The 12,025-nt window shown below is 37.5% G+C and overlaps 2 protein-coding genes and 1 non-coding gene across 3 annotated transcripts; 1 reads left to right on the forward strand and 2 right to left on the reverse strand.

Moving 5' to 3' along the window:
• The first annotated feature begins 97 nt into the window (after window positions 1-97).
• LOC137401275 (small nucleolar RNA U13) lies at window positions 98-199 on the forward strand. The gene has a single exon (XR_010979319.1). It is a non-coding gene; the product is annotated as a small nucleolar RNA U13 (small nucleolar RNA).
• Window positions 200-2,746: 2,547 nt separating this feature from the next.
• LOC137399706 (cation channel sperm-associated auxiliary subunit epsilon-like) lies at window positions 2,747-9,305 on the reverse strand. Its single transcript, XM_068085907.1, has 7 exons — window positions 9,111-9,305; window positions 6,989-7,189; window positions 6,236-6,356; window positions 5,042-5,134; window positions 4,504-4,702; window positions 3,326-3,544; window positions 2,747-2,969 (listed from the first exon to the last, which is right to left on the reverse strand). Exons 1-7 carry the CDS (start codon window positions 9,303-9,305, stop codon window positions 2,747-2,749), a joined length of 1,251 nt encoding a protein of 416 aa, XP_067942008.1.
• Window positions 9,306-10,091: 786 nt separating this feature from the next.
• Window positions 10,092-11,955, reverse strand: LOC137400518 (uncharacterized). The gene is made up of 2 exons (XM_068086845.1): window positions 10,705-11,955; window positions 10,092-10,583 (listed from the first exon to the last, which is right to left on the reverse strand). Exons 1-2 carry the CDS (start codon window positions 11,836-11,838, stop codon window positions 10,254-10,256), a joined length of 1,464 nt encoding a protein of 487 aa, XP_067942946.1. The 5' UTR covers window positions 11,839-11,955; the 3' UTR covers window positions 10,092-10,253.
• Between the last annotated feature and the right edge of the window lie 70 nt (window positions 11,956-12,025).

Raw genomic sequence — 12,025 nt, forward strand, 5'->3', positions numbered from 1 at the left:
GTATTTTTATGTTTGTACATAATGTAAGTTTTTAAATTTTTATTTTTGCACCTGTTTGATCTGATTGTTAATAATATAAATGAAAAAGGCTCTGCCTACGCGTCAGGTTTATCAGATGATGAGTGGGATATCATGCTTATGCATGAAACGTACGCTACCCCAATTGTTACGACGATTAAGGTACGTTGCCCTTCTGACTTAATAAACCTGATCAAAGTATATCCAATAATATGTTGTATTGTATTTGTTAGAGTCACTTCAGCCTTGTGGTGGTCCATTAATTTGCAATTTTCAGGCCGGTTCAATTCGGACTCTTAAGGGACCATGAGAAATGAGACACCTGTGCATCAGGTTCATCAAATGATGAGGACTGCTAGGGGACTGGCAGTCCCGACGTGGGATCGTCCATGTGTATTAAGTACGTGCACAATTATTATTAGATCTGGAAAGATGATGGAGTAGCCAGAGGTAGCATGCTTGGCTGTGAGTCCAAACAGCTGTGGTTGAATACTGTGCAATCTTTCTTTCTAATACTCTTAGAGTGGCTTCAGACAGGACACAACTTTTTATTACAGTAAAGACTAGATGAATGAACAGGTAAGGAAATAGTTACCCAATTAATTTGATTTAAGCTAGCATAAATCTTTACTATTATAATAGCCATGAAGCCAGCCTAATGTTACAAGTAATGACGTTACTGGTAATGCCATTATGCGTAACGTAATTGAATTTTCGGCTAACGGCCAATGTTATTTACACATGCGACAACATTTGCGCAAGGACAACATTGTGTGGTGATCAGACCTGCCAACCCAAGAGTGGGGCAATGCGTGAGATTTGGTTTTGGGGCAATTGATGTATCAATGATAGTATATATAAGATTGTGGAAATTGGGGCAAAAATCTCACGCATTTTCATTTTTTCTTTGAGGCGATTGCGTGAGTCTCACGCCCAATGCGTGAGAGTTGGCAGGTATGGTGGTGATGCAATTAGCATCAGCCCCACGTTTTGCAGACCTGGAGATTTTGAGTTCAAATCTAGTGCGAAGTAGATTTTTCGCTCTTAAAACTTTATCGCTATAAATTTACAGACGAAGGACAACAGACAAACATAAATATTTATATATATACATGTATATATGGATTATATAGCTTTCTATAGATTTCAAGTACCGATATTAATAGTTTTAAATGAATAGTGATGCCTGAATAGTGGATAGTGATTATTTCACCTTTAGCTTATACAAAATGCATATTCCACTAAAAGTCATCAAAGTTCATGAAGCCAGCTTGAAGGGAATAATCGAGAAACAGATAGTTTGAAGGGAATAATCGAAGACTCAATTCTACTAGGGTGCTAATGGCATAACTTTTAAATAGATCGATAGTCATACTTAAAAGACCTTCTACGACCTGATTAGAAAACTATTCAGTCTTATAATGTCTCGCTTTATTATGAATCAGATCCTCATTTTCCCTTTATCAAGGAGACAACAGTTATACTAGCTAAATATTTTATGCATTAAATATATGCGAGTGTTACAATGTTTGTAAGTTATTACTAGCAGTTTAAGTAATAAGATAAATTATAGTGTATAAACCATTTCTAATCTACATGTATATATACAGACATATATTAAGGTTTTAGAACTTTTAATTTTATACCTAAAAATGCTCGTTTTAAACGAGCATTTTTCATCTTCTAGTTCCAGTTTTCTTTGTTTCTAGTTGTTCATTAAATTGATGAAGGTCCTCCTTTTGATTATCACAATTTATGATACCTTTCAAGTTTATTCTGTACATAAAGCATGAGAATTTACCAAAATTGTAAATTCTCTGTTGAATGTTTTCTTAAGAAGTTGACCGTAAAAACTCATCAAGCTAATTTTATCAATTCATAGAATTTATACCATCAGTATAATATAATCTAATATAAAACAAGCTCTCTGCAACTCTCTGATTCGCATCTCTCCGTCTCATTCTAATGATTCATTTTTAATAGCGAGTTGCCAGAGTTTTAGAAGTTGAGATATCTAAGGCGTATTGTATGGCTCTTACCGATAAGACTAGATGCAAATCTTAGGAATGACCTTCTCAATCTTGAATAGGAATTGCTCCATCTATTTTGTGTTAATTCTACTTCTAGTGAACTGAAAGGACTCACTTCTATTTAGTCAATTCAAACATAACTCGCAAAAGAGCAGATCATTGTGTTTGTGGAAATTTATTTTAGGATTGTTTTGCAAATTTGGTAACCTAGCCTGTATTATCTCTAAAATATGGCTTTCAGTCAAAATCATTCACTAACTTAGTTGTTCACTAAACTTCTATTAGCCAAAATTAACTTTTAAAAGTCTATTCTGAACGTTTATAAAATTATGTAAAATTATTATTGCTTTGTGAGCTGTGAGTGCTTTGTGAGCTTTGTGAGCAGCTGAGGCGTGTTCAGAACAGACAGAGAAGACAACTACTTGGACACTGATTATCTAAAAATCTTTATATCAAGAATAAGGCCACCAAGGGGTTTACTATAAAATAATAAAGCCCTTTATTTTATTAATAGTGATCATTATAACACAAACTGAAAAGAGAAGCTTTCAACACAACATACAAAATACATATAAATCAATAAAGCTTCAACGGTAACCATCTTGTTGAAGCTAAGTTGAAATAATGCGGCAGGTAAACAGGTCAGCTGATAACAGAGTCAGCATAAAAATCTTTTTGATGCTCACAAATATCTACAATCATGTTTTTATATAGCCTACTGCTGGAAAAGATTCAGCCTTCGTCTCCTGCATTGGAATTTGTCTGTCTATTGTGCGTCTATGGAACCAGACGTACGTGGCGATGAGAGATAACACTATAGCGGTAAGTACGGCGTAGTTAGCGAGAGCGATATCCTTAAGATCTCTGGGAACCACTATTCCTTTTATAGTCACAGCGAATGTGGCTGACAGGTCACAGAAGCTGAAAGCAACACAAGTACAAACGTTTCACAAGTTTTGCTAACAAAGTTTTGTTCCAGCCTTGCTGGAACATGAAGGACATACTGTAGAGATCATTGAGTGTACGCTAGACCGATAACACAAACAGATATTATGAGGATATTGTGTGTTTAGGGAGATGACCTAAAGCTATTCTCATGGACACATTTAGACTGAGATAAGTATGGCAACAGAGTTTCATGGTCCAACCATCGCTGACATAGAAATAGAAATAGCTGGTTGCCATACTAGCAGGTGTACATTGCACGCACCCCGACAGTCATAGATTGACATACCTTTTATACAAACACACCTTTAGGCTGAATAATATTTTTTTACCTGCTTTGAGAATCGACTACCTTGACCTTGAATACGAGAAGTGAGTCATAGTCGTGATTGAAGGTGATGCGGTTTGGGCTGGTGTAATTGAGTACTTCATACTTAAGATGGTGCTCTTCCTCCGTGATATACTCATCATCCTCATCAAGATGGTAGCATGACATGTAATTATCCGCCCCCCACAGCTCCTCAGGCGGAAGTGAGTAGTTTGACAACTCCCTAAATCAGTGTTGTTTCACTTTGTCTTAGTTGCTTACAACAGATTTGCTGCTTAGGCGTTGAAGTAATGCGTAACCTAGCTTTAGTTCCTTTAATTAAAAGCAACTCAGCGAGTCAGGGTTCTAAACTGAAATTGTGAACTCCTGCTTAGCAAACGTGGTGTTAGAGAGGGCCTCAAACATGTTACATGTATGTTAATATGATGCCGGGGATGATGCCGGCGACCTTTCAGTACAGCAAACTCTCACAAAGTTCTAACAATTTCTGGCCAAATCCTGTATTTACAGAAATCTAATGCTCTAGTACTACTTTCAATAAAACATTAGTGGATTCTTGTGAGAGTAAAAGTACAATGCACCTACAGTCATGTGCAAATGTGTGGAGCCACTTGCAATAATTTAGTGTTTCTTAAATATCCATAAAACAGCACAAAAGTACAGAAACTTGGTATTATTTTAATGCACAGAATCTCCTCTGTCTGTTTTCCTTATCCGCTAGTCTTTAAAAACAATACGCTGCTTGTTACGCTTCTAAGCAGTGTTAAATGTAAATACTTGTTCACTTAACGCTATTTTGAGAAAATGGCACAAATGCCTAACTTTACACTGCTATAGAAGTAAAAATGTCAAACACTTGAAAAGCTTCAAATAAGTCAACACGATAGCTTGAGTGAAAGCATTAATATTAATTAATTCTTTGATTTAAATAAGAGTATCACCTAATTAGAAAGATTAAAATTTAACTCGCAAACAATACAGAAACATCACAAGAAAAAGTACATTTTGAAGATTAAAAATATGTGCAACTTTGCAATGTTTACATTGGTTATATCTGTATATGGCTTGTTGACAGCGAACTTTTAAATGTATGAAAAAGCGGGCGGCTCCATAGTTTTGCATATGACTTCAGATAAGCCTAGAGAGTGTAGCCTTGAACTCTCATGTGTCAACTGTTATTACCTCATTTTACTCCAGGATTGAGCGCTTCGTAAACAAAGCATTTGCTCAGCGTTATGGGTGTACGCGTAGTCCACCCGACCATTCACTTCCCAGAGTACAAAATCTGCTTTGACTAGCTTGACAAACTTGTTGTAGTCGTACATCTCTAAAACCGGTCGAAAAGGTTCTTCATTCCCAACAAATATTGGGCAGCCGATTTCTGCAAGCACATTTTGTAGAATAACTTAGAGTCAAGAGAGTTCCCTTTCTGGGTTAGACGGCTTTCATCATGTAACTCAAGGATGTTATAGCTAATATAGTAAAGCTTCACAGCTTAGCTGGTGAATTCTCACCGAGTAGTTGAAAAATTAGTGAATATTTCAACAACAAAAATAGGAAAACTGTTGCACAGTCATTTACAACTAGTAGATCTAAGTGATGCAGAAAGCATTGGTGCAGTTTTATGTGCCTTTTATAAAGTTTATCTAAACTGAAAATTGTAACAGCTGACCTGGCACAGGTAAGTACATGCAACAGCAGACCTGGCACAGGTAAGTACCTGCAACAGCAGACCTGGCACGGGTAGGTTCTTGCAACAGCAGACCTGGCACAGGTAGGTACATGCAACAGCAGACCTGGCACAGGTAGGCACCTGCAACAGCAGACCTGGCACAAGTAGGCACATGCAACAGCAGACCTGGCACAGGTAAGTATGTCCCTTTATTTACTATTCCCTTAAAATGCTTTCTTTTGTTATCTAGTTGATTCTAAAAATTATTCATTCTTCTTATATTTTGACGATAAGAATTGATTTTAGCTTATTCACATATTCAGGTGAGGTGATAGTTTAAGGGCAAAGTTGCATTTGGTTAATCGCTATAATTATATTATAGATGTATTTATTGCTGTAATCTATAACATTGTTCATCACTTTAATGTATAAATTTGTTCACTTCTGTAATATATAGACGTATTAAATTACAGGGATTTGTTGAACAAGCAGTACATCCTACTAGAAACAGTTTTTTAAAAAAGTGTGACAGCAGGAAAGTTCATGCAGTTTTTAAACTCATTACAGAACAGACCACTCTAGTTCAATCTGGAGTTATTTTCTCATGGAACAATTTTTTATTTTTTTTTATGCTTGCACGGTAGCAAAAGCGCAGTTCAATGACGATGATTTTCAATGTAATTGTGCAGCTGAATATCTACTTGACTAACTATGATATAAGTTAAGGCTACAAACAATGTTTTATTATCACATCATTTTATTTATTTTATTTCAAAGATTTAGTAGTGCATTGTTTGAGATAGCATAAAAATTGTCACAAAACCTACTCTTACTGTGAAAACAGTTCAGATTGCACTGTTATCATACATGTTTGCCTGAAACGTGTAGCTAAGAAATTTAAGCCCGTTGTAGGCAATTGTCAATCAAAATGAGTGATATTATATTATTATATTATATTGCTCGTACAAAGTCAGCCAAGTTTAATCTATTTAGGCTTTGTTTTTGTTTCTTTTTATCAAACTTGTTAAAAATGAAAAAAGCAAATGTGCAAAATTTCTCATTTTCAGTTGCTCGATGCAACATATGAGTGCATCCAATTTTTTACACTGTGTATATCTAATGGCAGCAGCAAAAATGTTCAGTTGGCAGCATTTGAACCCACCATTGATGGGTTAATGTTAAAGCGTTATCGTGTTAAAGCAAGGCTATACAGTGTCAATATTTAACTAATAAAGTTCATACCCTCTGGAATTTTTACAAACTTGTCTTCTTTACTTATCTTGTTGGTGATGAGATCAGCCCAGCGACCAGCTGGAATTGTATAACCATTATTATACATTGGATTTGCCTTCTCAGTGCAATTCTAAAATAAGTGGCTCAGCGTTATCACCCAACTAATTATGTAGCTGTATGTGCATACGACTCCCAATAATACTCGAGTTGAGCTAGTAGAAACAGTACAGAGGCTATTTTAATAGCTCAAATTTGATCAAAAATCATTGAAAGTGATAAAAAACTGCAAACGTATTTGACTCAAAGAATACTTTACTTGCACCTACATAACTATTGCAATGTTTAAACTTTCAATTTGAACATTCTCACCAGCATTTTGGTATGATGTTGAGAGTTTTGTAGAATGTCCTGTCACAGTGTGTGCGGTGTTACACTGTGTATGTGGTGTTACACAGTGTATGCGGTGTTACACTGCGTATGCCGTGTTACACAGTGTATGTGGTGTTACACAGTGTATGTGGTGTTACACAGTGTATGTGGTGTTACACAGTGTATGTGGCGTTACACAGTGTATGTGGCGTTACACAGTGTATGTGGTGTTACACAGTGTATGTGGTGCTATACAATCTGTGTAATATTAGATAGAGCATCTGGCAATATATGAGATCAATGCTTTTAGCAGTTTGTTTGGCAAAATAACCATCTAGTAATTTTGATAAGTGGTCTGCTATTTTTAACACATTTCGATAAAAGAGCACTTACATCTCCATCAGGAAGCTGAACACGTATATGTCTACCACTCGGGCATCCTACAGACATGTAAGCAACAGCGCTGTTAGGTGCTGGACAGAGTAAGTTGCTTCGCCTAGGCCTCAACTCAATAACTGCCACGCTACTGTTTGTCAGCGATTTATGAACAATGCTCGCTGCCCTGCTCGTTTCTTGATAGACAAACCTCACAGTCTAAAAGAGGTCATTGATTAAATGAAGATAGTGATTGACAATATGAACTTATAATACGATGAATACAGTCATGCAGCAAAAATATCAGCATTTGTTCATTTCAAGATAGAATATGTATGACCAAGAGAAGATTTAAGAGTTATCCGCTCATTGACTCAATATACTCAAAAGGACTCTTGTATGAATTTGCTTACTGGGTGTTGCTTGATTAGACTATATGAATCATATTTGCGTTATCGGCGCACTACCAGAAGGCCGAAATGAAAAGTCAAATTTATGATCAGGACAATCAAACTACAATGTGTCACAGCAAGTAGAGTACTTCAGTACCTTCTATGCCGCATGTACAATACATAAACAATATATAAGAGCCTTCAAGTAGATGCTGATAATTTTAAACGAACTAGTTGAGGAAAGCTAGCATGGTGATTTAATTACAGTGCCGTCAGAAATTATGGCACCCGGAAAGAAATTTGAAACCTGACAACACCGGTTTCGGTTGTAAGGTCAATAGTTACCGGTAAGAGTCATCTGGCAAACCACCCAGATAGGTTAGGGTTTCCGATAACCAGGCAAATACTAAGCTGCTGATGTCTGTGAGTGCTGCCTCTTTGAGGTCTCCCTCAGCGAGTATATAAAATTACGCACCTCTAAGTAACTGATCTTTCAGTCGGCAGATTGAAAAGGCTTACCGTCACATTTAATAGGGTAAGAAATAAATGCAATGCTAATTTCTTTCTAAACTAGTTGGTAGGAAATCTAACCAAAACTGAACAACAAAAAGAACAAGTAAAACAAGGACAGTATCAAACAAAATTCAAAAGATCTTTCACGCTAAGTTTTTGAGTGTTTACAATGACTGGCTGCTTTGTCATCAACTTATTAGTTAAACCAGCACATCTACAGTATATAAATCGCAATGTTTGTTGGTCTTTTGTTTATCTCTCGCCGCGATGTCCACTTATCGTGAGTAAAATCTAGGAAAAACCTGCTTCGCACTGGAGTTGAACTTTGATCCTCGACTTTTACAGACAGGCGCATTTCATCATTGCGCTACAACATTCAACCGCACATAGTGATGAATGATTGTCATAACATTCATCATGTTGGTTAAAATGCTCACACTTGAGTGCTCAGGGTTACTAACTAGCACTGCGTAACATAATGATTATTAAGCTGGCTTGTTTTGGCTAGTGTTTGTACAATTATAGCACACGACTGGGGTGTTGCGGATGACGGTTAGAAGGGGCGAAATTCTGTTTGAAGTGAATTGACAAATTTAAAGTTAAAATCTTGACAAATGCTCATCTAAGCGCTTGAACTTTGTACTAGCCATTTATTTAACTTTGGAAGAAAATGTAAAAAGGGAATGTTTCAATTCCCCTAATCCTTTTCTACGAGTCTATAGCTATTCATCCTGCGTCTGCTATTCATTGAATATACAATGCAGCGATCGATCCATGCACTGCTAACAATTATATAATCTGTTGCTGGCTGTTCGCCAAATCAAAAAGTCAATGAATATTGTCCTATGATGTAATCATCTGACTTTGTCATGGAATTGAACAGGTTGATAAATAGTTAAAATCATTAGTGTGCTTTAAGACAACCCAATCCTTGTTTTCTGACCATATCGTGTGGCCATATGATATGGGCATATGATATGGTCATATCATATGGCCATACGATATGGCCATATGATATGGTCACACAATATGGCCATATCATATGGCCATATCGTGTGACCATATCGTATGGCCATATCGTGTGACCATATCATATGGCCATATCATATGGCCATATCATATGACCATATCATATGACCATATCGTATGGCCATATCGTGTGACCATATCATATGGCCATATCATATGGCCATATCGTGTGACCACAGTATATGACTGGTATTAAATGTACTCACTATATTCTCACTCGTCACGCCGTCACGGTATATCTTCTCCGTGTCTTTGGTAAACTCTATGACATTGTGTGTGTCAGTGAAGATAAGGTCAAGGGCGTTCTGTCTATCTTGTTTGTACACAAGAAAAACCCAAAAGTGGCTCACCTCTAGCTTGTCTAGGAGGTAGACCTGTGTACATAATTGTCTGATATACATGTATTTATGTATACAACAATGGTGTTTTATATTTGATGAGCCCTACTTATGATGAGCAGAAAGTTTAAAAGGTAAAGGATATATGTATTAATGTATTCTCCTTGAAGTACGTATCTGGTGTTTTTAAGATATCTTCACATACAAGTTGTAGAACAGCTTTCAAGCTTATGGCTTAGTAATGTACAAACCAGACAAGTATGACAGTGCTAGTACTAGTGTACATGTACTAATAATTCTCATGTACTGCTGGGCTTTGCAGGTTGTTAGTTTTATCTGCTACTGGGTTGATTTCTGTAATAATATGTACAATCCATTTAGTCATAAGAGCTATTGAAAAGAGCTGTTCAACAGCTCTTTTCAATAGCTCATATGACTAAATGTCATATGAGCTATTGAAAAGCTCATGTTGAAGCTAAAGGATTGTTAATGGAAGGCTCTACAAATCCTTCCATTAGAATTATGCAACATATTTTATGGCTGTGCGCCAACAAAGGGCATGGTGACCTGATTATCCATCACACGAGTGAGTTGCCAAAAACTCTGATAGACTATCATCAGCAAACACTTGAGCATGATGTCAGAGTCGTAGCAACAGCGAAAATCACTGGATTTAAAAGTATTGTTATTCAACAGTTAATGTAGGTCATCTCCAGTTTTATGACCTTGACCTACAATCTAGTTTGTGAGATTTCCTTATAGGCCCACCAATGATGGCCTGCTACAGCCTTCAAGCGAATGAGTTCATTGTAAGTAATTCAAATACGTATTAAATTATTTTGTATAATAGGATAATTTTATACATTTGAAAGCTTGTATAAACAACATCAAAATAACAAGCAGTTTGCAGACCGACCCTAAAGTTATCTATAGTTAACTGCATGTGCATACGATATAAAAATATAGTTATAAATAACAATAATGAACTGTCAAGCAATAGTACGGATAACTTCACAAACGTATTGGAACAGAGAAGGTGCAGCGCATCTCAGGCACTTGGTAACGATAGAGAGGACGTTCATTGGCCTTCATCATTCTATGCGTAGCTGCGAATATGTCTGTGATTGATGCATTTTGAATGTCTCTGAGCACCTTTCCAAATGATGTTATAAAGTGCTGTCGATAGGCATACCTTCCGTGCACAGTTGCCATAAACAGAATACAGTTATAGTCAGTGATATCAACATGGTTGATGGTACTATTAGGTACTTGCTGGGCATCAGCATCTAGATCAGAGGGATGTTCACTGACGTCTTTTTGACAGGCTTGAACTCCCACAAGCTAAATAAATAGGCCAAAGAGGTATAACAGCCTACATGGTACTAATGTGAATAGAATAACTAGAGCATAAAGTATCGCATCTATGAATATATTTACAGTATATAAAGGCAGCCAGACATACCAGGGGAATCTCAGCCGGCACTCCTTTCCTCGCGTCATGGATGAGGTCACTGAGGGAGCCTCGCGAGCCGTCATCTGAGTGCAAGCACCCACTGCTGCCATGGCACATGACGAACACTGCCAGAATGGAAACTTCAAATTTGACTTGGTATATCTCGTCAACTAACCAGTTTCTCATTTCGACATATGACGTCCACTCGTGGGTGTGAGTTATAAAGTTTGCGTCTTCAAGCGACTTAACTAAATCTGATGCCTCCTCATCTGCATTTTCTCTATCCTCTCGGTTGAAGCAGACAAATGCATGCCTCTTCGCCCCTCTCAACCCTCTCAGCCCACGTGGTATCGCGTAGCTGTCCACCACCGGCAATATGATTCCGAGTTGACGCTGCGACAACTCAGAATAGTAAGAGTTTTTCTCAAACCAAACTCTGAGCTCTTCTTCTTGGCAAACTTTACACGCTTCCAAAAGCCTGTCGTCGTTATGTTCAATCGCCCACTCAATGACTTCCTTTTGGCTGGCTGAAACGATTAGCTGTTGATGGTCACTAAAATCTTCAGCCACAAGACGCTGCTGAAGATAAAAGAGCATTTCGAGTTTTGATGAGTTGGCAGCCAGTTGAAGAGCATTTTTATCACCGCGATTTTTTGCCAAGATCAAGCCACTTGCTTCTTCATCATTCATTTTACCTATTTGCATCTCTATAAATCCTTGATCGTCTGGGCAACTGAGGACCGCCAGCAGCAAACCATTGTTCCCTTCATTATCTTTGTTTTTAACAGCACAAAAAAGATCTCTCTCCGTGAGCTGCTGGACGAGGAGCTCTGTAACACACTTGTTAGTAGTTACAATGGCGCACTGCAAACAGTTTTGTTGATTCAATCGGTCTTTAAACAAAATCACCTTTGACGCAGATCGGCCATTATTGTTAATAAAGGAGAGAATGTCGATAAGGAGATCTATGTCCTCTCGTTTTACTGCGTCGTGTACAATGTTCTCTCCTTGGTAATTTGGAAGCTCAACCAAGTATGCAACATGGCTCAGCCGTGATAGGACGCTTTCAGTGCTGGAGAAGTTTGAAGCGGCGTCTTCTCGCTCAATGCCCTCACCACATTTTCTGCTTTGCTTTTGTCCCATAGGCTTAATGAAGTGATGATCTTTAGCTAGCGTTTAACAGGAGAGAGAATGCTCGTGGATGTTCTTGGTGCTTTAAAATGTGAAACATTTTGCGAGGCAATTCAAATTGTCAAAAGAGTGTTGAACCTGAGTCCTGAAGTGGCTAACAAAAAGTGGGAACATTATCATCTATACGCGTACCTATTAA

The sequence above is a fragment of the Watersipora subatra genome, chromosome 7 (genome assembly GCF_963576615.1).
Source record: "Watersipora subatra chromosome 7, tzWatSuba1.1, whole genome shotgun sequence".
Taxonomy (NCBI): domain Eukaryota; kingdom Metazoa; phylum Bryozoa; class Gymnolaemata; order Cheilostomatida; family Watersiporidae; genus Watersipora; species Watersipora subatra.

What these genes read in the sequence shown, in the direction of transcription:
- LOC137400518 (XM_068086845.1), bottom strand. Translation starts at nt 11,838, where the DNA reads ATGGGACAAAAGCAAAGCAGAAAATGTGGTGAGGGCATTGAGCGAGAA. An exon ending in TGCCGGCTGAGATTCCCCTG is followed by an intron (nt 10,584 to 10,704) that starts GTATGTCTGGCT and finishes CTATTTATTTAG; the next exon opens with CTTGTGGGAGTTCAAGCCTG.
- LOC137399706 (XM_068085907.1), bottom strand. Translation starts at nt 9,305, where the DNA reads ATGTATATCAGACAATTATGTACACAGGTCTACCTCCTAGACAAGCTA. An exon ending in TGCCAGGTCTGCTGTTGCAG is followed by an intron (nt 4,703 to 5,041) that starts GTACTTACCTGT and finishes ATGTGCTTGCAG; the next exon opens with AAATCGGCTGCCCAATATTT. An exon ending in GTAGTCGATTCTCAAAGCAG is followed by an intron (nt 2,970 to 3,325) that starts GTAAAAAAATAT and finishes TGTTGCTTTCAG; the next exon opens with CTTCTGTGACCTGTCAGCCA.